General features: G+C 40.3%; 2 protein-coding genes across 2 annotated transcripts; one reads left to right on the plus strand and one right to left on the minus strand.

The window, feature by feature from the left end:
* Positions 1 to 4,914: 4,914 nt before the first annotated feature.
* On the plus strand, positions 4,915 to 15,863 carry lmnl3 (lamin L3). Its single transcript, XM_062419153.1, has 11 exons — positions 4,915 to 5,309; positions 6,166 to 6,322; positions 7,266 to 7,391; positions 7,519 to 7,689; positions 7,782 to 7,907; positions 9,314 to 9,534; positions 9,619 to 9,853; positions 10,776 to 10,883; positions 11,008 to 11,124; positions 11,426 to 11,536; positions 15,518 to 15,863. Exons 1-11 carry the CDS (start codon positions 4,915 to 4,917, stop codon positions 15,551 to 15,553), a joined length of 1,803 nt encoding a protein of 600 aa, XP_062275137.1. The 3' UTR covers positions 15,554 to 15,863.
* Positions 15,864 to 18,159: 2,296 nt separating this feature from the next.
* On the minus strand, positions 18,160 to 25,574 carry zgc:158785 (uncharacterized protein LOC791214 homolog). The gene is made up of 6 exons (XM_062417526.1): positions 25,554 to 25,574; positions 25,346 to 25,426; positions 24,653 to 24,705; positions 21,479 to 21,689; positions 19,571 to 19,777; positions 18,160 to 18,318 (listed from the first exon to the last, which is right to left on the minus strand). The coding sequence occupies exons 1-6, from the start codon at positions 25,572 to 25,574 to the stop codon at positions 18,160 to 18,162; spliced, it is 732 nt and encodes a 243-aa protein (XP_062273510.1).
* Positions 25,575 to 26,752: the final 1,178 nt, after the last annotated feature.

The raw sequence follows: 26,752 nt of genomic DNA on the forward strand, positions 1-26,752 counted from the left end.
CGTCTGCCAGCCTGACACACAACTTAGGACCAGAGTCAAGTTAGACACAGCTATACAACTTCCGCCCGTCACTTTCAGAGTAAAACAAATACGGACAAACGTGCTGAAATAACTTTTGTACAACTTCTATTTTTATTATTAATAATACATTTATTGTATGTTGTATTATTTTTATTTTATCTTATTTATCTATTTCACAGTTTGTATTGTTTTATTATTTATTTAGTGTGTGTGTGTGTGTGTGTGTGTGTGTGTGTGTGTGTGTGTGTGTGTGTGTGTGTGTGTGTGTGTGTGTGTGTGTGTGTGTGCAACCGTGTCTCCCAAAAATGACTTTCATACCGACCTTGGTATTATGGCTCCAATGTCGCAAACTCATGTTTCCATGGAGCTAAAAAGTGAAGTGTCAGCATGTATTAACAACAGTGCCACTAGAATAGAGGGGTGTAAGAAACTGACTACATGATATCAAATCAGATTTGATGTGATGTTTATGTGTTCTACCTTACAAAATAAAGCTGTAAAACTAAATCATTATAATAAGGTTTAAAAAGGTTAAGTAGGATGTGATCTGATCTCATTGGGCCCTTTGGTGAATATGGGCCCTGTACCCCCCAAAAAGCCGCTATAGCACAGATCCTAAATGGTTAATTGAGGATCAAACATTGTCATAAATCCAACAAGCCTCTACTTATATAAATGCGATTAATCAAGGCGTAATTTATTCAGTGTGATGTGATGTTTATGAGACAGTAAACATACAGCAGGAGGTTTACATTTCTTTCTATTTATGGCATATGTAGTGTTAAACTGTAAATATATGTGTGCTTTATATATGCTTTCCAGCTTTGCAGGTAGGAACTGTTTAACAGATTAGCAAGGGACAGTAGATACAATTTAGAATGAGTCTAGAACATACTGTTTAATAAACGTTAATATTTAAAGTATGTGACCATTTATCAGTATTGACTAACTCTGGCACTCTGTTGAAACCTATTTCCCTGATTTTTTAAATATATTTTTATATGTAGCCCATAGATAACAGTGCAGATTTAACTGAGTGAGCAACAGATGTAATGTTTATTTGTAGGCTGCATGTCTCTGTTGTTCTTTTCAAGGTGACAAGCACATGCATTAATTCTGAAGGGTAAATTGATCCATTTCCGGTATTGCCATAGTTGTCTCTGGCAGCTTGATGCAGCGCAGCGTAGGCGAGCCTGATGACCAACCCCTCTGTCCCATGCAGTGCGGAGCATATGGAGGAGCAGTCATTTTCATCATACTGATGTAGTCACACACACACACACACACACACACACACACACACACACACACACACACACACACACACACACACACACACACACACACACGAACTGATGCTCAGTTTTCATATGGCTCCCACATACAACTTCTCTGTAATAGATGATTCATGGTGTTATACTGATGCTGTATTCGCAGTGAAATATAAAGAAACAGTGTGACTCAGGAGTATGTAAACCAGTAAAGTGGGCAACTGTCTCAGGGGCCTATGAGAGCCCCAAGTCAGGGCCCTTAAAAGCTTCAGTTGTACTGAAGTGTGTGATTTGGGGTAATGTGCTTAATGGAACTATGGGAATATGGACAACTAAAGCACAGTATCAACTGTCATTACCTGCTTTAAGGTGAGTCCTGCTTAATTAATACATGGTAAACAAGGCACCATCATATTCCAACAATAATGGACTGTAGCTAATTTTAGCCTCATATACCTGCATATAGGTACAATTTTGGAATACTTGTTGGGTGTATTGATTTGATGCTACTTTATACTTTATACTTTATACGTCTCTACAGTTCAGTTAAAAATATCATACTTTTTACATTCATTAGACTGTTGGCAATATGTTTACAGATGAATATTTTACATTATATCATCTTTAGAACTTCATACTAGTTAAAGATTATGTGTATAATATTATAGATTATAGAATTGTATAAAAAAGTAGTTATGACTCAATGAATCAGTGACAATGTTTAAATTATGTATCAGAGCATCATTATCAAACTTCATATAACACTGACTAGAGCCAGTATACTGACTACTTCTATTCACTACTTTCAACACGTACATTTTCCTGACACCTTCAAAAATTTTGACTTCAGGACTTTTATTTGTATTTTACAGTGTAGTATAAACACTCTGGATACTTCTTACACCACTTCTCCAGAGGAGTGCATCATTCTGCTACAAACACTAAACAACGTGACCATCTTTATCATCATCTCACCAGCAAGCTTCCTATACAAGCCCCTTTTTAATAATATTATAGGAGTGTTCTACGTGGATGTTCTGAGATCAAATGCTGAAGCAGCTGAGGTTTGAAATGATCTGGGTCAGTTTCACATCCAGTAGCCTGGTTTCTGTCAGCATCCATCATTCACCTGAGTGCAATACACACACTGATTATTCCCATAGTTCAGCCAAACTGAGCTCAAAGGGTGGGGAGGGGATCAAAGGGTGTGTGTGTGTGTGTGTGTGTGTGTGTGTGTGTGTGTGTGTGTGTGTGTGTGTGTGTGTGTGTGTGTGTGTGTGTGTGTGTATGTAGGCTTACCTCCCACACACACATATACACCCCTGCACACACACCACCCCTAGGCTTTTATTATGAGGTGAAGAATAGAAGCTGGCAGCGTATGAAGGGACCAGGTTTGACTTTGACTAATGAGAACATCATAAAGCTTCAGTCAGCCGGTGACCTCAGAGACCTCCACTGTGCACCGCTCAGCTCTGCGGAGACATACGGTACATCTGCAGGGCTGGATGAATGACTGAGGGATCCTTTTCTACTCGTATAGGCTGTATTTCAACTGGCTGCATTAATATAGGAGTGTATATTCTGTCAGTAAGAAGCTGACGGTAATGCAGAAGCATTCATATATCATATATCATATATATTACAGCACATGTAGAGATATATGCCTCAGTATTTCAAAATAAAATAAAATAAATAACATTGTAAAAAAAGAACAGTGGGCTGTGAGATGGAGGGATGGCGCCCTCTTTCATCCAGATACGTTCAACAACATTCAGAGAGAAATTCAGTCACATATTCACCAATGGAAATCACCTCCTTCATAATTACAACATCACACATTCACAATATGTACAGTCTTACATGACCTGGTGGGGATCCCCTTTTTTTATTCAAGAGTCTACATTCAGTTTTTAAATATAGCATACTGCTGTTTTATAAAAAGCAAACTTTTACTTTAAATAGTCTTGTGATAAGTGACATCAGCTACCAGCGTTTAGCCAGTCATCTCTACCAGCTGATGCCCTGCAGGAATGTGACTTTAGTCAAGTTACCTTCGAATGAACGGAAGTTGTGCGGTTCTGTTATCAAAGTAAAGTTGTGAGAGTGTACAATTTTAAGGAAAACGCCCATTAAAGGGTATTTATATTAAAGGGTACTTGTGTCATTTATTGAGTTTTATAGAATTTATTACATTTTCCAAATAAATTCAGTAATCAGTACTAATCCCAGATCTTACAGGTGGCTACAACTACAGCGTAATCCGCTATAGATGCTGTTCTAAATTGTGGAATAGCTGCCTATATCTTTTCTACCATTTGTCTACAGTCACTGGCCCCTTCATTAGATACACCTGTGTAATTTAATTCAATCCAATACAACAGCTCTGCTATAAATTCTACATTTATGAAGTTTATTATTAGGTCATAGTGGGTGATGGAGGTGTATTAGGGTGCATTATATTGAATGGTGTTCCTAATATTTTGGCCACCATTAACATACAAAGAGAGGGAAAAAATATTAAGAACACCATTTAATATAATTCACCCCAGTACACCATCACCACTTAATACAACCCTATCAACTTCAATGTTAACAAAAACTGAAAATGTGTGAACTTGAAAAAAGTAGCAGAGCTGTTGTATAGGAATGAATTAGTTTGCACAGGTGAACCTAATGAAGAGGCTGGTGACTGTATGCATGCTTAAGAAATGTATGTAGGCTACTTGCCATCACTTTCTTCTCATCATCTTTGTCATTTTTAATCTCTTCCACTCTTTAAAGTGACTAACTGAATTTCAGCTCATCTATTGTTGATGAATATCTCCTTCATTCACTTTCATTGTTTGACAAGTCAGATGATGATGATGATGTTAATTTGATTTAATAAAGAGTATGTCTTATTGACTCAGGCAGCAGCCTGCAGATAATGACTGTCTAAATGCTGTTATACTGGTTTGTATAGGTATTCATACTGATTTATATTTCACTTTTACTCACCAAAAATGTCACGTAAAAGAATTTGGGTTTAAAAACATCATGGCTTATATGGACAACGCAAAGTTCATATTTATGATGGCATAGTGTAGTATGGATATTTTTGCACAAATGTGTTATATGGTGCAGATTACTTAGTATATATTATATTATATTTACTAGTTTGTATGACATCAGATACATGCTGATGGTTCGGAGGTTTTTTATGAACCGTGTGTTGTTCCACACAAAAACAAACGTCAATACTGTTTTATTTTTGAAAAATCATAACCGGAAATAAAAGGTGTCTTCGGCTGACTTGACGTAGGGTGCATCACCTCTCAGTGCGTCAGCTCGTCAAGTGTGATTGGGTTCAGCTGTGGACAGTTAATGTGAGGAGACGTCCTCTCACTGAGAGCTGCTGGTCAGATGCAGGTTGTCATGATCAGGACTGTTTCTACGACACTTTTATTTCATTTCAAATTTTGCTGCTTGGGTGCGTTCGTTTACGTGAACCTTACTGCGGCCCGTCCTTTTTCTATTATTAAGAATTGACTAAACCATCAGGATTATTGTGGACCCTGTACCAGTACCGGCCCGGCCCACCGCCGCCACCACCACCACCACCACCACCACCACCACCACCATGGCCTCCGCTACCTCCACCCCAGCCGCCTCCGGCAGCCGCGCCAGCCGCTCAGCCAGCCGCCGCAGCGCAGCCGCCGGCGGCCTCCCCTCATCCGGCACCAGCCCGACCTGCCACTCCCGCATCCAGGAGAAAGATGAGCTCCGACACCTCAACGACCGCCTCGCCAACTACATCCAGCGGGTCCAAGACTTAGAAAGCGAAAGGTCCTCCATGCTCATTCTGCTGGAGGAGAAAGAGGAGTCGACCACCCGGGAGATGGGCAACGTGAGGCGGCTGTATGAAGAGGAGCTGGCCGACGTCAGGTCATCTCTGGACGGCCTGGCTGGTGAGAGGGCCCGGCTGCAGATCGACTATGGAAATCTCTGCGAGGAGTACAGGAAACTTCAAGCCAGGTAGCAGCAAGTGTAAGACCTTACACACCAGACTCCACTCAAAAATGTTCCTATTTAACGTTGGCCTGCATGACGCTCACACCTGCACAATATAGAAATAGACATTTATGTAACAAATGACTGGTGAGCCACTGCTGTATAGAGCTGGGTGCATTCACTCCAAGCGGCAGGTATTTCGGTATTGTTCCTACTTGTATCCCTGCTTTACATAACGTTACTCACACTGGCCTTTGTGGCCCATTTCTACCTTTCCAAATGTGGGACAAATCGACTTCCAAAAGTTCACATTCCTTTTAAAAAGTTAAATTGTATGTTTGCCGAACTGAGCATCGATGCTTAATATACTAGTGAATAACATTTTAACATGTTTATTCCTGTTGACAAGTGTGGCAGCGTTGAATGGACAGTTTCCTGAACTGGGTTTGGTGTAAAAAAACTATTTGTAAACATGGATACATATTTAGCTTCTGTTTGTCTTTATCAATTATGTCAGACATCTATTCTGCAAAATTGGATGTTTCATTATAATTTCACGATGACTTGATTATTTTCACTTTAACTTTCATATTTTTTAAATTGAAAATGTTGATTTTTCAATTCAAAAACTAACAAACCAGCAATGGAACAGTTACAGTTGATCACACAAACCTGACCTACTGAGTACATTCCTTCATGTTTTTCTAGCTTTTAAGATGGTAGGCTTATAACAGAACAAGGTTTGGTTAATCTGTGGTCCAAAACTATACTAAGAGGCCCACAGGTTGTGTTCAAGTATGTATGACAGTTCACAAGGTTGTGTTAAACGTGCAGATGGGTCGTCTTCTGTGCTGCTCATCTTTCTGTCGTCTCTCTTCAGGAACCAGAAGAAGGAGAGTGATTTGGCGAATGCGATGGCTCAGTGGAGGAAATTTGAAGTTGCTCTGAACTCCAAGGATGCTGAGTGTACTAAGCTGCTGTCGGAGAACAGGACGCTGAACGACGACTTCAATGACCTGCAGGGCCAGCTGGATCATGTATGAACTACAGTCAGACTTACACAGACTAGAACATACAGAGGGCTATCTGGAGACATGAACATGATCTAGTAGTTATAGTTCCCCAAAGTCCTGATTTGTAGGATTTGAAAGTGTCTGACTTTGGCACGACTCGTATTGTTGTTGTTGTTATTATTATTATTATTGTTATTATTAAGTTGCTCAGTGGCTGACTAGCTAATTGTTGTAGTCCCACCTGGTTACATCATTTTGTTAAGCTCATTTGCAGAGATAACAATAAGATCAAATAAACTTTTATTGATCCCACAGTGGGGAAAATGTACTGCTACAGCAGCTCAAAAAGATAGTGATATGAGAAACAATAAAAAAAAACATGTATACAGCAACAATAAAATTAAAAACTAAAAAAGGACCTAAAAGTGCAGGAGTGCACATCAGAAAGAAAGTGGGTTGAAGGGACTGTGCACAGTGTCCCAGCCAGTACTTCACACATAGTAATAAGATTGATATCAGTCTTCTCATCTCACTCCTGTAAAAGTATAAAGAGTTGCTAGTAAAATGGTTGAATGGTAAAAATAAGAAGTCATTTTAATGTTAAGCTGAAACATTAGCAACTCTTTAGCATTGTTGTTGTGAATGGTGTCTGTTCATAAAGCTACTGTTGGTTGGTTTAAACTGAAGTAAGTTGACTTGATTGTTGTGAATTAAGTGAAAACATAGTTTAAGAGTAACACTGATAATAGCTGTCAGATTACTGTAGAGTGACTGCAGTTATTGGCCAAATAAAGACATGGATGGATGGAGATGGTTCTGTTTTCTTTATTGCTCACAATGTGGGACAACATCACCATCAGCCATGTTTGCTGGTTGAAATACCCTAAAATGCTCCGAGGCTAATGTTTTCTTAGTGTTGGGTATTTCTGCATGTGTTAACTGACTTTGTGTGTGTGTGTGTCACCAGGCAGAGGGAACACTGGCAGAAGCCAAGAACCAGCTGAGCTCAGAGATCCTGAGGAGGGTGGACATGGAGAACCAGGTGCAAACTTTAAAAGAACAGCTTGCGCTCAACAGCAACATCAGTCAGCAGGTAACACACACACACACACACACACACACACACACACACACACCACTAAACCAAAACCAAACGTGTTGTAAGCTGTTGCCTCACACTGACCCTTACACAACTCACAGGTGTTAATTTTTCTGTGTAGGAAATCATGGAGATCCGCAGCCGACATGAGAGCCGGTTAGTGGAGTTGGACTCTGGACGACGTAGAGAGTTTGAGAGTAAACTGACCGATTCAATGCAGCAACTCCGCCAGGACCATGAGACTCAGCTGCAGCAGTATAAAGAAGAGATTGACAAGACCTTCAGCTCAAAGGTACAAACACTAATTACAATGATGCCTTTAAAAAGTCTCCAGGTTAGTTTCTTAAATTATAAAACGTTTCATTCTTTCTTTCCGCACTGTAGCTACAGAACGCCCAGCAGGCCGCATCGGAGAAAAACAACGTAATGTCGGCCACCAAAGATGAACTGGAGACCACCAGGCACAGAGTGGAGACCCTCAGCTCACAGCTCCAGCAGCACCAGAAAGAAGTAAGTTGAGTCGACAACAGCTCACGAAGAGATGTTAACAAAAAACATGATGAGCTGTGTAGACAATAGAACTGGTGCTTCAAGACCTCACCGTCCACATCACAGAGAAGTTCAGCAGTTATTGACCAATGACAAGCAAAGCCATCAATGACACAGTAGTGGTTGGTGTTGCCTGGCAGAATAACTTGTAAATCAATATTCTGTTCATTTGGAGCAAAACTAAATGTCCCCCTCCCTCTGTAGCACCATGACTAAAGAGAATTAAAGCAATGTCAGCTGATGTAGCTAACCATCTTTTTAAACCTCTTGTATAACTTCTATCAATGACTTGGTGATGCTAAAACACAGTTTTCCACCTCAGTGTGTGTATTCAGGTCTTCTATGTGTAAAGAGTAGTACAAAGTCTTATGTGTCTGATAGATTGCCTCATGTGATGTCATCTGAGTCGGCGCCAGTTCGAGCTGAAGTGTAATAGTTTGAAAATGAATTTAAAAAATGTGAGGGAGGAGTTAGAAAGAGTTGAGGTTAGCAGACTTGCTCCAGGCTACGTATTAGCTGCTAGTAGCATCACACACCAGAATTTCAGAGGGAACAGTCATTGGGTCAGTTGCATTGTGGGAAGTGTAGGCAACAGGTTTGGATATTGTATGCCATATAAAATAATACCTAGTTTTTGTACATTGATCTGTATCCTTTTTTCCCATCAAGTCTACAGTGAGTCCAGTGCAATGTTGAATGCTGAGGAGTTAGAAGGGTCATGGAGCATTTCACTAGCAGTATGTTTACATGCACATCATTTTTATTTTTAAAGTCATATTCAAGATTATGACAAAGTTTCACACTTTTTCTGGTCTTCTAACAGGAAACAAATGTTTTTTATATATAAAATTTCAAACTGAATGAAGGGGAAAAAAAGTTTCAGCTGGCTCCTGTTATCAGATGCAGTATATTTTACATTTTTTACACCATTTTCTTCCACTATTTATTCCCCCCATTGTATGATTGTTTATGTTGCCTCTTATTGGTTCATTTTTTGAATACTCAACATGTCTGTTTATTCTCGTACAATGACAATAAATGCTTTAATCATTAATGAATCACTCTGCCTGTAGTATCAGTGCTGTCATTCAGCTGATGTTTCGGAGATTTGTTGCAGATTTTGTCAAAAATTGGTCCCTGAATAGTTTGGCAAGTTTAACAAAGAGTTTGAAGCCACAGTCAAGTCTTTAGATGAGCTCTATCTCTGTTGTCGTCACTGTTTTTCATTTAACATCTTAATAATCTAGATGCACTTCACCACCTGTGCTGTATTATTTCAACCAAAGTGTGGTCACCTGCATCACTGTTATCTTTATGTTCAGCTTTGCAGTAGCACGGTGTCTGTAATATGCTGTTCTCTCTGTCAGAAAGCAGGGTTGGAGAGCCGCTTCCAGGACCTGGAGAGGACCCTGGACCAGGAGCGGGAGATGTGGCATCAGAGACTCAGTCAGAAGGAGCAGGAGCTGCTGAGCATGAGGACCCAGATGTACAGCCAGCTGGAAGACTACGAGAACCTGCTGGACGTCAAGATAGCGTTGGACATGGAGATCAACGCCTACAGGAAGATGCTGGAGGTGGAGGAACACAGGTACTCCATCCGTCTACATCATTCAGTAATTATTGTCTGTCCCCGTCTGTCAGAACCATGTTTACACTTTGATTTCTCTGACAGACTGCAGCTGTCACCCAGCCCTTCCCAGCACGCCACCGTACAGCGAACCACCGTACAGCGGACACACGAACACGGCCGCAGCAAGCTCCGAGGCAAGAAGAGGAAATACGAAGGAGCCTCCGGAAGCTCACCTGTTTATAAGATGTCCAGCCGCTCAGCAGAGCATGGAGCTGTGAGCGTGGCGGAGGTGGACGTGGACGGAAGATACGTTAGACTGAGGAACACCTCTGAGACGGTAATGGCTTTTTATTAAGAACTCATTTTAAATGTCCCAGTTTCTCTCCATCATGACATGATTGTCATTTGCAAAGATACAGATCAGTGACTTTAATGTGCCATGCTTCCCATTTGTCCAGAAAGAAGCAGGGTTTTTTAATGCAACTCTCCAGCTGTGGAAAGTGATCTTTGATTTGGTTGATGTAACACACAATAGCTCCAACAGAAGTAGACAGTGTCAGACCCAGACCGTATTAGACCTTATTTAAACTGCCAGGACAAATCTGTTTTTAACAAAATAAGAATGTGGACAATCTGTCTCAAAGATATGATTTGCCTGCAGTCAGAAGAAATCCTCAGAATAAACAACTTACAGCAACACCAACCCAATTTAGGAGTCAGGTAGTACTACCCTTTATTTATACTCAAGATTATTGAGTTGACATCGAGTCATATTCAAAGACAGGAAAGGAAAATAATAGCAAAAAACCAAATAAAATGCAATCAGTAGATGTTGGGATGTTTTTTAATATCACACTATAACACTATGGAAGTGTGTTTATTTAATGAGAGGCTGCAATTTGGTCCACAAGTCAAGTGTGTTTAAGCTCAAAGCGTTTTTGTCAGTTAAGTTCGGACCAAACCTGTGGAACATGAGAGTGGAGCCCGACCGATCTATTGGTCAGCTGATATTGATCAATCACGAATGAATTGGTATTGGTGAAGATGTTGTCCGATATGTGCTTTTTAAAAAAAAAAGAAGTTATTTTTAAATTGTTTAAAGTTATAAGGGCAGCATTTTATGTATGTTTGACCTTTGTTCTTAATTCAAGTTTAATATAGTTATGACAAACAGAGCTGGTTCCAGACCTGTTCATTAGCTTAGCATCTAACCAGAAGAGCAAACATAGTATTACTTTCTCTCATGTGTGCACTTCCAGGAGCAGCCTCTAGGTGGCTGGGTGGTCCGGAGGACATTTTCAGATACTGGAGACATCTCCTTCCACATCCCGTCCTCCTGTATCCTGGCTGGGGGGCAAACACTCACTGTGAGTACTCCTGTTACTAATGTTGAACTGTATAAGCCTTTTTTATGACTGTTATACTCTACAGGGAAGGATTATGAAAACTATTCAGCTGCCTGTCTGAACTGAAGTGTGTGTGTGTTCACAGATCTGGGCAGCAGGTGCAGAGACGGACGCTGACTCAGAGGACCTGGTTCTAGAGGGCCACAGGAGCTGGGGCCCCATCACTGATGTGAGGGTGATCCTGCTGAATCCCAACCATGAGGTCAGTGAAGCACAATACTTCTCCCTGTACAGAAATCACCTGTACACACTGTAATCCATTACTGCAGCCAATTTAGTTATTTTTAATTTTATTGAATTATTTTCCATACTTGAAGAATCACCTCATGTTTCAGTATTTTATAGTTTTTAAAAAGCAAGTACACTGAAAACTGTTGATACTTAGTTTTAGCCCAGAAAGCCAAAAATGGTGGTCCTTTTTTAAAAGCACAAAACAGTCAAACCTACTGTTGTCATGGTGATATTACGATGTAGCTCAGCGGAGTCATGTGACACCTTCTCAGGAGATGGCCGAGCGCAGGGTGTGTGTGCAGACCAGAGGCGACGAGGAAACCGAACTGGAGTTTGATGAAGAGTTTGTGGCAGGCAGTGACATCCAGCACTTTAGGAGACAGGTAAAAAAAAAAAAAAAAACCCCACTGCAGTAAAAAGTGAGGAGCTGTTACAGATGAACAAACAGTGCAGTGTATGAAACATGACGTCACTGTTGACTCTGTGTTTCCTCTGCCTCTGCTGAAGCCAAAGAGGAAGAAGAAGAAGTGTTGTTCTGTGTCTTGAGCACACAGCACACTGTACAGTAGGTGAGGAGGGTGATGCTGCCTGGCTGAAACCCCCCCCCCCCCCCCCCCCCCAAACATATGCACCCCTGCCACCCTGCTTATCTGCTCTGTGTATTAGTCTCTATGATGCATGGCTTTGTTTTATACAGCTGCTGCTTCTGTGCCTTATTCACCAACATGTCAGTAACCCTACTCCAACCAGGGAGCTCATTTCCACACATTTTTTTTTTTACATCCATCACTTGTGTCATCCATCTCATGGAACTGAAACCCTTCTGTTTTATCAAATGTACCAATCCATGCTGACTCAGACATGCAAGTGACCTCGTTCATTTTTTTTAAATTTTTTTATTTGGTCTTAGTCAGTGTGGACTGAATGCTTCAGTGGTGATGAGGATTCCCAGTAAAATAGAGATATACACCGATCACCCATTATGTTAAAACCACCTGTCTGATATTGCATAGCTCCCCCTGGTGCCACCAAAACACCTCTGATCCATTGACTCCAAAAGACTTCTGAAGGAGTCCTCTGGTATCTGGCACCAAGACATTAGCAGCTCATCGTTTTAAGTCCTGTAAGGTGTGAGGTTGGGTGTCCTATTGTTTGGACTTGTTTTTACAGCACATCCCACAGATGTTCAATTGGATTGAGATATTGGTCAAATGAATTGCCCTTCAAGGGATTAATAAAGTTGTCTTGAATCTTGAAAAGATCTGTGGAATTTGGAGGCCGAGACAACAACTTGAACTCTTTGTCATGTTCGTCAAATCATTCCTGAACACTTTTCACAGTGTAGCAGGGTTCATGATCCTGTTGAAAGAGGCCATCAGGGAATACTGTTGCCATGGAGGGGCGTACTGGTGCCCTACATTGTTTAGGTAGGTGGTTCTTCCATTGCTCCATGGTTCAGTTCTGACGCTCAAGTGCCCATTGTAGGTGCTTTCAGCAGTGGACGGGGCCCCATGCTGACTCAGCATGGACACTGACTGCTTTGCAGCTACACAGCAAACTGCTCTGTGTTCTGACAGCTGTCTGTCATAGCCAGCATCAACTCTTTCAGCACTTTGTGCTACAGTAGCTCTTCTGTGGGATCAGACCAGACTGTCTAGTCTTTGTTTCACATGTGCATCAATAAGCCTTGGGCATCCATGACCCTGTCACAGTTTCACCAGTTGTCCTTCCTTGGACCACTTTTGGTAGGTACTGAGCACTGCATACTGGGGGGGGGGGGTCAGTCACAAGACCGTCACAAGACCGTCACTTGTCCTTTGTCAGAGTCACTCAGATCTTTATGCTTGTCTTTTTTCTTGCTTCCAAGACATCAACTGACTGTTCACTTACTGTCTATTATATTCCATCTGTTGACAGCTTCCATTTGAATGAGATAACGAGTTGTATTCACTCTGCTTGTCTATGGTTTTAATGTTTTGGCTGAATGGTGTAAGTAGGTGACAGATATAAAACCCAATGGTGTTTACTCACAACAAGCCTCCAGAACAGATTCACTGCTTGTTGTAACAGATTCTCAAGTGTGGAACTACTGAAGGAATGAACACTATTCTTCCAAAAGATATTCCCTCATTTGGTGTTTTGATGATGAAGATGGTGATGGTGCTGTTTGTTACTGGGCTCCAAAATCTCCTTTTTTTTTTTTTAAGGTGTCCAGTTGGGTTTGGAGGTTTTTAAAACAGAACGGTCTTGACTGAAGAATGTGTTCACCTCTCACACCACTTTTACTCTTGTTGCCATCAGTCACTTTACTTTTACTTAAGCTTGTTACGGTCATATAGAAGTTGTCTGGTTTGTGTGCATTTGCTTAAGCTTGATGTGCTTTCAAATTAATTTGTGCACAAGTTACTCATTCATGCTATTAACTTTCTTAATCCTTGCACACAGATGTGTAGAACATGCTAGAGCAGGACAAATCACTTATTTTATCGTTCTTGTTGTGTATGGGTCAGGGCCTCCTTTAAAATACAGACCCTTTCTGAAAAATTAGAATATCATGGAAAAGTTGTTTAATTTCCATAATTCCATTCAAAAAGTTAAACTTTCATAGATTATAGATTCAGGGCCCACAATTTAAACGATTTCAAGTATTTATTTGTTTATTTTTACATAATTTGGGCTTCCAGCTCATAAAACCCATGAAAACAGGAATTCAAAATACTAGAATACTGTGAAGAAATCACTATTTACTTAGTTTTTGCAGAAAAAAAGAAATTACGATCACATCAAATCAATCGTAATATGGTACTTTCAAAACGATATGTCAATCTTTAATACTTGGTTGGGAATCCCTTTGCCTTAATCACTGCCTCGATGCGACGTGGCATTGCCTGGGAGTTATGGAAGCCCAGATTTCCTTGATGCTTGCTGTCAGCTCTTCTTTGTTGTTGGGTCTGGTGCCCCTCATTTTCCTCTTGAGAATACCCCATAGATTCTCAGTGGGGTTTAGGTCCGGCGAGTTGGCTGGCCAGTCAAGCACTGTGATGGCATGGGCATCAAACCAGGTTTTGGTGCTTGTGGCGGTATGGGCAGGGGCCAGGTCCTGCTGGAAGATGAAATCTGCATCTCCATACAGATCCTCAATAGAAGGAATCATGAAGTCCTCTAAAACATTCTGGTAGACTGTTGCGGTGACCTTGGATTTAAGGACATGACCGACTGTGGATATTTCACACTGGACCTCAAGCAGCTTGGGTTCTGTTCCTCACCCGTCTTCCTCCAAACCCTTGGACCTTGATTCCCGAATGAAAGGCACACTTTACTTTCATCGGAAAAGAGGACCTTGGACCACTGGCCAACAGTCCAGTCCTTCTTCTCCTTGGCCCAGTTGAGACGCTTCCTACGTTGCCTCAGGTTCAGAAGTGGCTTTACCCGAGGAACCCAACAGTTGTAGCCCATCTCCCGGATGCGTCTGAATGTGGTGGTTTTTGAAGCTCATTCCACTCTTTCTGGATCTCTGCCAGATACTTGAATCTTCTGTTTGATAATCCACTGAAGCCCACAGTCATCTCTTTTACTGGTGCATCTTCTCCTGCCACATTTTGCCCTTCCACTAGACTTTCCATTGATATGCTTGGACACAGCACTCTGTGAACAGCCAGCCTCCTTAGCTATGAACTTTTGTAGTTTTTAGAAAGGGTCTATATATGTAATGCAAACTAATAAGATAAGGTAAACTTTATTGATCCCGTAGAGAGAAATTCAAAATTGACACAACAATTGCCTTGTAATGGTGAAGTGATAAAATAATCTAATTATATAAATCTACAATATACATAAATTCCTTATACTATGTGTGTGTATAGTATAACATTTTATGGATGCAAAAATGACCATCGTAACTGTACAGTTGACAGTGACTCAAAGGATGATTAAGTGTCATAAATCATAGTTTTTATTATAAGGAGTAATGAATGAGTGATTGCAGGTACAGTGGGAGATGTCAGAACGTGGACAGTCTAATCACAATGAGCTGATCATTTGATGCAGTTTTATTTAGATTTTGAATGAAGCGTGGATATGATTTCAGATTAAACATATAAACATGCTAACAAGGAGTGCAAATGTTTTAGTTTGAGTCCATATGAATTGTAACACCGTCATTAGACATGTCTGTAGAAACATACACATCTGGAGTTGTGGAGGTTCCTACATGATTCCAGCTGTTTGTCCACCAGTAACTTCCTGCTCAGCATCATTAGACATGTTTTCCTCTAACTGCATGTTCCATGCTAACCAGGCAGCTGCTGTTAGCCAGGAAACATCCCATGATGTAAAGCTCAACTGCTCTTTTTTTTTTTCATCAGGATCTATCTAAGGAGGCCAGCTGCGCCGTCATGTGACTGCTCGTTCATCTCACTCTGTCCTTCACGTCCACCTGAGAAGGGGACCGTCTACAGCCCCCCCCCCCCCCTTACAAGCTGTCCGGTTCCAGCGTTGTCCTGTACAACCCACCTCAACTCTGACGACCCACAGTAGGACACGGACACGTTATTTTGACGCCTTAAAGCAACACTATCACCCTCAGTACACCTCATGTTTCATCGCTCTAAGTGCACAAGAGAAGATAGGAGCTCTGCCTTGATTTGACTTAATTTAAATATATATGTGTGTGTGTGTGTGTGTGAGAAATAAAACTGTTGGCATAATAAAGTTTTCTAAACTAACATTTGTCAGACACGTGGTTTTTAAGGATGAAGGATTGTTTATTGCAACAGATGGAGTTACAGTTGAATTTGTGGAGACAAGCTGTGGGCTTGGAAGTCGCTAACCAGGTAAAGATCCTCATCACTCATGTTCAGTTCATAGCCAGAGGAAGCTGGACGGGGTTTACAGCAGCATGAGTTAAAGGGTCGGTTCCCCCAAATTCCAAAACACATTCACTCATATCTAGTGATTCAGACAGAGAAAAATGAAAAATATCTGGCTCTGAGGTTTGTCTACACCACAATGAAATTGAAGTTAATGGAATTTCATGTGGCGCTCACAGCACACTAATAAAAAAAAACCCAGCAGCAACAATACTGTACATTTCCACACATCGTCCTGGTTACTCAGCATAGTTAAGACTACAACAGGTGCATTTCCATCCATCTGCTTTTGTTTCAGAATGTTTTAAAAAAATCACAACCTAGATGAAAGCACTTCTTTACCACTCCTCAGGTGTGGAACACAGCCATGTCAGGCAGGTGAAAATGAACAAAAAACACAACACACTCACTGATTGGAGGGCTGCTCATTAGTGAAGTCGAGTGGTGGGGTCATAACATTAGATGGCTTCAGTTTGTGCTTTTGATGATGAACCCAGAGAGTCCTATGATATGTGTATATATAATCTTCAAAGACTCCTTTTAACCTTATGGATGAAAAAATATTCCATCCACTGCACGATAACAGACTTTAGTCCATGTTGCAGCTCTGTTTTCTATCGAGGACACCAGCAGCTACCGTCTGTGTTTGGTTTATAACTTGGAAACAAGGTTAATACTCTTCTATTGTGCAGATGTGTTTTCATCCAGATGGTTAAGAGTCTTTTGGAGGACTCAAACTGGGGGTTACCATAAAACCACCATGTCTCTACTTCAGTTTCATTTTTGTCACTTAACCCCTCTCTTCCCTCATTTTCTGTATGCTTCAACTACCAACTTATCATTTTTCGTCATCAGTTTTCTGTCATTTAGCTTCTGATCATCACCAGCAGCACTCAGGTCAGCGAGACAGGAACACATGATGCTCCCAAATCCAGTCTGCACATTAACTCCAAGTGTGTGTGTGTGGAGAATGAAGTGTAGTCAGTGTGCTGTTGGACATTATCCTCACACAATGCAAATGAGATAACAAGCTCAGAAACATAAAGTAACTATAAAAAACAAATGTATCCGTGGCAAACATCCTTCCACATTAGTATAAAACTTTAACATTAATATCTTGAATACAATATATTTACAGCTATTACAGTTCATGTGTAGAATAGAATCTGTACACAGCTATTATTTGTATCGACTGCAATGGAAGAGACTTTTTTTGTTTTTCTTGGTCTCCATCCAGTGACTTTGTTTGTCAGGGGCCACTCAGTGACTGTCAGTGTCTCTGCTTTGATTGGAGCATGTCATAGCCTCTTTATCATCATAGCAGCTGATACAAAACACACATGGGTCAAGAGACAAATTCATTTACAAGTGCTCCATTCATTATGTGATGATGTAATGTCTTGAATAAAGTCATGTAAAGATAACTGATTGCCAGACCTTTAGAAATTGGTGTGAATGGAAACAGTTTTCATAGAGACTATTTTTTCATCAAGTAGTACAGTAGTATTAATAGTAGAAAACTGCTAACATTATCCATAGCAACAGTCTCTGGGAAGACGACTCCTTTGATTTTTATAAATGTTTTATTAGCAGTTTTTGGGGACCATCAACAAACATGGGTAGAGACAGAGATCTCCAAATCTGGACGAATAAACCCCCAAATTATCCCAAAGTCCAGTTCAATATACAACTGTAACTGTTAGAGCTAACAACAGATTGTCATCAGTTGGTGATCGTGAGCTGATTCCAAGCAGAGGAAAACTACCTGGATCTTCAGTCTCCAGTACAGCACCATTGTCTTCTGCAGGTAATGATGATAGTGATTGTCACTGAGGGCTGAATCCTTGAACATGTCCAATAAAGTCAAAATGATTCTTCTGATTTGGACACGATGTCACAAGATGACATCGCCGTAAGACCGTCTAAGGAGCAGATATGTGACTTCTGACATCTTAGTCTCAGTTCATCCCTACACTCACTTTCCAAGTGAGGTTAGTGGGGGAAAAAAGTCAGAGTTTGGGCTTGAAGCACTTTAAACCTGACATGAAGTCGGCTGCTGTCAGGTTTAGGAAGTGTCTTTACCTTTGTTTCTTCTCTCCTCTTATATTTGAGGTAGGTTCAGTAAAGCAGAGTGGAGTCTACACCATAGTTTCTTTGTTGGTGGCTTTGCAGAGGATGTTTATGGACAGGCTCTGTTGGTTGGGTGTGGTGTGGCCGGCTAAGGGAACCTGCAGTCGCACTTTCTGGTCCGTCTTCTTCCAGGTCTTGAACAGGTGCATGTGGTAGCGCACAGACACCTGGGAAACAAATAACCAATATATATCAGTACAGCTGGGGAATGTCACAGGTAACACTCTGCTTTAAGCATTCATAACAACAACAATATTACATTTTAAGTGTTTATTACAGTATAGTATTGGTCAACAGGTATAACTTCTCATCATATTCTAACAGTATTTTACTGTCAGGAGTATCTGTTTATACTGCAGCCTCCATACATTTATGGACACTTATCTGCTCACAGCTACATCATAATTTGTCATAAACCATTTATTAAATTGTTATACTGCTTGTAAAGACAGAACCCAAGTGTTACATGTCATGAAACCAATGTTGTGATCTTAATCTTTATTTTGCTTTCAGCTACCCAAAATATAAAATACAATTGAATCAAACTGAATATATAAAATAAGATTTTAAATAACAATAAACAGCTACAAAATAATGCATAAATGTGAAGAAGAGATTTGAGCAGAGCCACTGTGTACAGTATAGTTTATGTACAAGCTATAAGGAAGAAAAAGGGTCACACATATAGATACTGATACTCTGCATCATAACATATCAAGAATTGACTTGACAAGTACACAGAGTGTGATAGTACTGTATATCTAACCACACTTCCATTTAAATTTATGTTTGGATTTCAGGATTTACAGTTATGTTATTTTCCGTGTCTGAAAGATTTAAAGTCTCCTTCCACTCAAAATGTGATTTATTCTACAGAAAAATGTATGAACAGAAAATCAAGTTTCTAAATTCACCTTAAATCTCAGTTTAACACGTGTACCTACGAGCATGATTTGTGACTTCACTGCTAGTTTGGAGCCAATTGTGGTCTCCAAGTCTCCAGTGCACAAACACTAATGTTTACAGTGACATAAGAGACATCACAGAGTAGCAGTTCAACTTTTTAATGACAAAAAAATTATATATTCTTTCTGGATTTTTCAGTTAGGGAGAAGGAACTGATGTCATTTTGAGAATGAGGTAAGAATTAGAATTAAGTATGTAATTTAAATTTTGAGTTCATCATATTTTTCCACATCTGGAGGGGATCACTCGACATCATCTCTGCAGTTCCTCTCAACTCAACAGAAGACCCCCTCCAGACATAGTTTGAGATGAAAAATGACCCCTCTTGGAATAATAATGTGTCTAATATGAATTTTACACAAAACAGTTAAATGGGTTTACTGAAGGAAAACACATTTTTGAGTGGAGGACTTTATGTTGTAGCACATTTTAAAATATGTTCCCTGAATGTACCATGGTCCAGAAGACGTATATGGTGAAGAGGGCCAGTGTAAGAATCAGGAGCCCCAGGGCCTCCATGCCGTTGGTGTAGTAGAGGTCCATGGCTCCCTGAACACACAGCCATCCTGACAGACTGGCCAGAGGTGTGATGAAGAGGAAACACACTGCATCACCACATAGTGTCCTCCTCTGCTGCTGCATGGAGGGAGAACACAGCCACTGCAGAGAGGAAGAGGAAGAGGATGAAGGCCGGTTAACAGAAGAGTTCAATGTTCTGCTTGCCAGTATGTCATTTGGCCAGTAGGTGGTGCTACATTGTTGGCTCCTGCAAACTGTTGCATGCAGTTTGCAGTAGCAGCAGTGGTACTAGTAGTAGTGTAGATGTGTAAATGGTATTAATCTGATATTGAATATGACTATATGGACAATGCATAATCACATATAAAGTGGTAGAATTGATGTTTAATTTATTACATTGTGTTTTGCTGTTATGTGACATCAGACAAAACCTAAATAAAAACCTCAATCAAACTTTAGCTTTTATTAACAGTTCATTTGGAATTATTGATTTAGACATCTGGAAAATGAAGATTATCATATGATAAAATGGCACTAAAGGTGATGACGTATAAATCATTCCATCATTCGATTTTCTTAGATTGCTGTGAATTTTAGTACAGATGTTGATGAGGATGAATTATAATATCTTTGATCTCTTGTGTTTATGACCAAAAAACACATCCATCAGCCTCAGCAAGAGTTTAGTGCTAAATAGAAAATGTTAATATGCTAACACACTAAACTAAGATATTTCTTAATTTAAATAAGAAATATTTTATTACTTTAAAGTTTAAAATAAAGTCTGAAGTAGACTATGTTTTAGGTTAACATTTTATTTAACACTGGTGCATTGAGCAGATTTTGCTAATTGAAATAAAAGGCATCACTATTAATATCTAGCCTGAGTTATTTATTAGTTCATTTTTGGCTTTAATTGAAATCAAGTATACCATTTAATCTCACTGGAATCATTCTGTAATGTATGTTTTTAACTATAGAACTTCCCCACAAGGCCTATGATTTTTCAATTATGATCAATCAAGATACAATATTCTTACTCTTAATCAACACCCGAAAGTGTTTCCATAGTATGATGGACTAATAAATTGGCTTATAATTAAAGAGCTGTTTTCTATCATTGTGGCTGATTAGACCTCTGCTTAGGTTGAAGTACTGTACACAGTCTGTACACATGGACACACACACAACTAATCAGAACAAATAATAGAAATCAGGTGTGGAGGTGTACTATGGGTAAAGGACCTGCTGGTAATGTAAAGCAGCGCTGCCTGGAGTCTCAGAGGCTTATAATTAACTGCACTCCAGTAAAAGTAATAGTGTATTACTGTAATGTACTGTGTTTCTGCATGTGTCCAGCATTGCCTAACAACAGGCTTATTCAGTTTAGTACTGTGTAGCTTAACCTGGCGGTGCACATGGTGCTTAATCAGCAGATTACAGGCCATGACCACACATGCAGCAGGAAGACGAGGAGGTCACTAATACATCCTCCTGTACTGTCCTCTGCAGAGCAGTGTGGGAGGGAAACACCATCTAATCTGGCTCTCAGGCTAAGTGGCTTAGTGGTAAAAGCGGTCCAGCAAACAGCAGCAGGCTCTCCAACGTGAAGACAGCGACTCAGGAGGAAGCTCCTCCCACTGACAGTGACATCTGCCGTCTCATTGAGAAAAAGAAGCCGGCCTATTGGATGCACAGGTGACACTGTGTGCTTCATCGTTTGGGTGGATGTGAACTTGTATTTCAGCTGGGCTCAGCATCACATTAATGAACAGTTCAGCATTTTTGGAAACATGCTTGTTCACTCTCTGAGAGTTATAAAGTCACTTTGCTGTGTGTTACCTCACTGAAAGGTTTTGGCAGGCGCTCCAGTGTAAAGTGGTGGTGGCAGAGTTCACAGTGGCTGCTGTTGGAGGCAGTGAGCCAGTGCTCCAGGCAGGCCTGGTGCACCATGGCCAGGGTGCCAGAGCACTCGCAGGGGGACAGCAGCTCCCCGGACCCGCTGCCCTCATGGCAAATCCTACAGAACGGCTCCTCACTGCACAGACTGACACACCACACACAGCAACCATGTCAGAGGATGAATGAACATTTACCTTAGATAATGATTCATTATGTTAATGGGGATAACAGTGCACACTTTTAGACAGTCTCACTCTTTTGCTCTCTTACAAAAAGCGACAGAATTAGTTGTGTGAAGAATGAAAAGAGAACTTGAGCCTATGAGCTCCTCTCTCCTATCCTTCCTCTCTCTCCTCTCTACCCCAACCGGTTGAGGCAGATGTTTCCCACTTTGAGCCTGGTTCTGTCTGAGGTTTCTGTTAAAATTGATTTTTTTCCTTGCCACTGTCACCAAGTGCTTGCTCATGTGGGAATGTTGGGTCTCTTTAAAATTAAAACCTGAAGAGTACGGTTTAGAACCTGCTCTATGTGTAAAGTGCCTTGAGATGACTTTGTTGCGATTTGGCACTATACAAATAAAGATTGATTGATTGATTGACCTACTTTCTCACCTACACACACCTACACAATCACTGTCTGAAGTGGGTGTGGTTGCTAAGTTGTAAGTTTCTAAAAGTTGGCTGGACACAGTCAGACATGCAGTCCACTCCTGGACTGAACCTGATATATTGACCTCCACTCACTATGAGATCACTAAGCTCACAATAAAAACAATGACGTACTGATCTTGATTTAAAAATATTATCTTTGGCCAAAGTTTATAAAACGGTTTTAAAATAAATATTACTCATAAAATTCTGATATCATCATCCAATGATAAATGTGAGGGGTGGTGAGATGATTAATGGGAGAGGAAAGACAGATTCAGTCAGTTCTTCATAAAACTGTGATATAACTTCTCATCAGACAGACAGGGAGGTAGAGCGGTCGTCCTCCAATTGGAAGATTGGTGGTTCGATTCCCGGCTCCTCCAGTCTACATGTCGACGTGTCCTTGGGCAAGACACTTAACGCCTAATTGCTCCCGTTGCTGTGCCAACGGTGTATGAATGCGAGTGAATGTTAGCTTCCTCCTGATGAGCAGGTTGGCACCCTGCGTGGTAGCTGCCTGCCATCAGTGTATGAATGTGTGTGAATGGGTGAATGAGTTGTAGTGTAAAGCGCTTTGAGTGGTTGAAAAGACTAGAAAGGCGCTATATAAGTACAGTCTATTTACAGTTCTACATCACAGATACAGTAGGTGGGTGTGTTTGTTTTGTGTTACCTGTCAGTGACGGTTGCACAGTCCTCAAAGTTTGTGTCTGTGTGACATTGTGTAACTTGTTGGTTGCAGCTGTCGAGCTCCTCCTCCAGTCCGTTTTCAGGCATTAACTTCACCTGTCCTACACAGCTGGACACCCAGGGGCCCAAGGGTTCCTCTGCTGTCATGTCTGCTATATGAGGGGCCATTCACTCATGTCAGGAGCATCCTGTCTATTGTAACACAGACACACACAGAAGCAAACATCTCAGCATTCAGACATCACATCTTTACTTTTGAGTCTGTTATATGGACACAATCTAAATTGTAAACATGACAATTCACAAATAGGTTAAAAGAATGTTGAAAGTATATGCCTAAATAACTGATATTTGTTTTTACTTGCTTTAGAAACAGTTAGAGCTCACCATGTACCATATTACAAATATTTCATTCGATTATATTAATATTATTTGCTAGATTAGATTAACCACATTTTAGCTCTGTTTTGCTCTAGGAATAGCAATTACAGCATACATGAGTATCTATCTGAAAAAGGGTTGAAATAAAAACCATACTGGATAAAAGTATCCAGTATGGTTTTTGTAATAGGTGATACCTATTACTGATCATATAGGTACACATTACCCAACCCAGTCTACAGACTTCCTACTGGGATTTTTGATCAGTGCTTCAGTATTCAGCTGCTTGGTGAGAGATGTTCTCTCTGGTTATTGCTTATTGCTTATCAAGAACAGTCTGAAGGCAATGTTGACTTTTGCACACATCGGTATTACAACAAGCTGTCCTTTCTCGGGTAAAGCTGTACCTCTCTTGGGTAAAGATGTACCTCTCTTGGGTAAAGTCGTACCTCTCTTGGGTAAAGATGTACCTCTCTTGGGTAAAGCTGTACCTCTCTTGGGTAAAGTTGTACCTCTCTTGGGTAAAGTTGTACCTCTCTTGGGTAAAGATGTACCTCTCTTGGGTAAAGTTGTACCTCTCTTGGGTAAAGATGTACCTCTCTTGGGTAAAGATGTACCTCTCTTGGGTAAAGTCGTACCTCTCTTGGGTAAAGATGTACCTCTCTTGGGTAAAGTCGTACCTCTCTTGGGTAAAGATGTACCTCTCTTGGGTAAAGTCGTACCTCTCTTGGGTAAAGATGTACCTCTCTTGGGTAAAGTCGTACCTCTCTTGGGTAAAGCCGTACCTCTCTTGGGTAAAGCTGTACCTCTCTTGGGTAAAGCTGTACCTCTCTTGGGTAAAGCTGTACCTCTCTTGGGTAATGTTGTACCTCTCTTGGGTAAAGTCGTACCTCTCTTGGGTAAAGCTGTACCTCTCTTGGGTAAAGTTGTACCTCTCTTGGGTAAAGTCGTACCTCTCTTGGGTAAAGTCGTACCTCTCTTGGGTAAAGCTGTACCTCTCTTGGGTAAAGTTGTACCTCTCTTGGGTAATGTTGTACCTCTCTTGGGTAAAGTCGTACCTCTCTTGGGTAAAGTCGTACCTCTCTTGGGTAAAGCTGTACCTCTCTTGGGTAAAGTCGTACCTCTCTTGGGTAAAGCTGTACCTCTCTTGGGTAAAGTTGTACCTCTCTTGGGTAAAGCTGTACTTCTGATCTTTTTCTGAAAGGTTAACTAGACGTGCAGAGAGTTTTCCTGCATTCACAGTGACAGGACTGCACTATGATTAATACTTAAGTTGCCTCTTTAATTGATTCAGTTGTCAATAAACATATTGCATAAGACATGATATTGCTGAATTAACAAGCTTAACATTTCCAGAACTGGAAGTGTCAGTTCATGAACTAGACTTCTACTGGCAGACAAGACTGTTGTTATTGGACGATTCTGCAAAACCTGGATTATATTCAACTATGTAATAAAAAGCACAATATGTCAAGTGTCCAAAGCTTAGTTAGGAAAGATTGTGGTCACAGTGATTAAAAAAGTTAATTGCAGGTCTTGACAGGAGGTGAACTCTGGTCTCCTGTGTGCATTTCAGAACTCCAGTTTGAACATGATTCATAATCATTCATAATGATACTATGTTGCTGAATCAGAAAGAAGAGAGTTCACACCATCAGACACAACACTGATTTTGTCTTTAGCTTAAAATCCACAGCAAGTTTTTAGATGTTAAAATGAGATACTGACTTTCTGGTCTTGTATCTATTTCAGTGTTTTTAACCCATCTCAATGGAATATTCATTTAATTAATTCTAATATTACTGCCTGTTTTCGTTATTTCATTTTATTTCATTTTATTGTGGCTTTGTATATGTTTGAAAAAGCCAATTAAAATATGTTCTAAAAAAATAGACATTGACATCAGTGTACACATATGTGAACCCATAAAAAAGATAATAATTGGAATAAAATAAAAAAGAAATAAGTCCTTCAAGCCATGCCCCCTCACTGGTATACTATACACCCCTGGACTCAGCATGATATGTCATTACACCAGTGCAATATAATCCAGCTCTGTGCATCTCCCCCACTAACACATCCACACCTGATGTGACCCCTCCAGTCCCTGTTTACAGCAGGGAGCACAGTGAGGTCCAGGGCCAGCTGGCTGCTGTCCCTCCTCTTTCTGGGAGGTGTAGTAGAAGCACAAGCAGCTTTAGGTTCTAGAGGCAGAAAACTAACATGCTGCTTCAAAGAGTGATAATAAATGCACATCCTCAGAGCTAGGTAGTCAGTGTAGGAGGTAGACTCACAGCAATGATGATCATGTACATATAGAGCATCTGCTATTTGAATTGTTTGAAACTGGAGCCAGTATGACCTGAGTGTCACCACCGTCACCACTATGGTTTTTTCATTCATTTTCATTCGTACTCTCCTGGATTTAAAATAAAACGTTCCCCAAAAACAATGCATAACACTAATGTTGTGATTTAATTTAAAAAGAGAAACATTTTGTGAAATACCCATCTGCTGTTCTGTAGCACTTTAAGTACAGGACACAGTTAGCCTATTAGCGTTAAAGACTGGAAACAGCTAGCCCAGCTCTGTATCAGCACCTCTAAAGCTCACTAATCACTTGTGTTTATATCTTGTTGTTCTATATCTTGTTTTCTTGTTAACTTACATAGCAGTTAAATCTATTTTGTGTTACGTGTAGATTATTAATGACAAAATCAAATCTGAACACAAACAGAGCTTTTAAAAAAATCACATCTGCGTTATTTGGCTAGAGTGTGAGCTGTCAGATACACTCTGTCAGCTTTAGTATGTGTGTGTGTACACACTTTGGTCCAGTCTCTTACTTTACTCACTAAAGAGCCAGATATACCTCTCAGGAGTTGGTAGAGACCAAAACAGAGCAAAAAGGACATTTATTAAAACATCCAACAGACACATATTGAATGCTAACACCTTGTTCTTTCACAGCTTGTTTTGCTGCCTTCAAGTGACCAAAAAATCCATTCATGCAGCTTTAAAGTCTTATATATGTGCCTCATGTCACCACTGAGCTTTAGATTTGGGTATATATACGAAAGAAAGAAAACCGAAAAGTGACAGTAAGTACATTTCAACGTATTTCCAGTAGAAGTCAGGCTAGAAACAAATTAAAAGATTCTCACAGAACGGACAGAATGGTCACTTGTTTAAAGAAAATAACATTAGCACTCTCTATTCAGCTGTGCATTATTATTATAAAAAAGGATAAAAAGTCAGGACTGTAGCTTTGGGCAGCAGCTCACCTCTTTTAAAATAATAAAAAAGTACAATTTCAGACTCTGTTTATGACAAACTGATATTCAGAAACAAGCAAAAACAAGCAGAGACACATAAACACAACACTGAACTGTTGCACAGTCAGTCACACATGGAGCTAATGATGACAGCTGAGCCAACAGGCTCCAAACAACAACTTGTATAGAGTAACAAGTTAATGTCTAACAGCAGTCTT

The sequence above is a fragment of the Scomber scombrus genome, chromosome 1, assembly GCF_963691925.1.
Source record: "Scomber scombrus chromosome 1, fScoSco1.1, whole genome shotgun sequence".
Taxonomy (NCBI): domain Eukaryota; kingdom Metazoa; phylum Chordata; class Actinopteri; order Scombriformes; family Scombridae; genus Scomber; species Scomber scombrus.

Coding starts and splice junctions, on each gene's coding strand:
- lmnl3 (XM_062419153.1), top strand. CDS start 4,915: ATGGCCTCCGCTACCTCCACCCCAGCCGCCTCCGGCAGCCGCGCCAGC. Junction 10,884..11,007: donor CTGGGGGGCAAACACTCACT/GTGAGTACTCCT, acceptor GTGTGTTCACAG/ATCTGGGCAGCAGGTGCAGA. Junction 11,537..15,517: donor TCCAGCACTTTAGGAGACAG/GTAAAAAAAAAA, acceptor TTTTTTCATCAG/GATCTATCTAAGGAGGCCAG.
- zgc:158785 (XM_062417526.1), bottom strand. CDS start 25,574: ATGTACATGATCATCATTGCT. Junction 25,427..25,553: donor TGTACATGATCATCATTGCT/GTGAGTCTACCT, acceptor TACACCTCCCAG/AAAGAGGAGGGACAGCAGCC. Junction 24,706..25,345: donor GACTGGAGGGGTCACATCAG/GTGTGGATGTGT, acceptor TTTATTACATAG/TTGAATATAATCCAGGTTTT.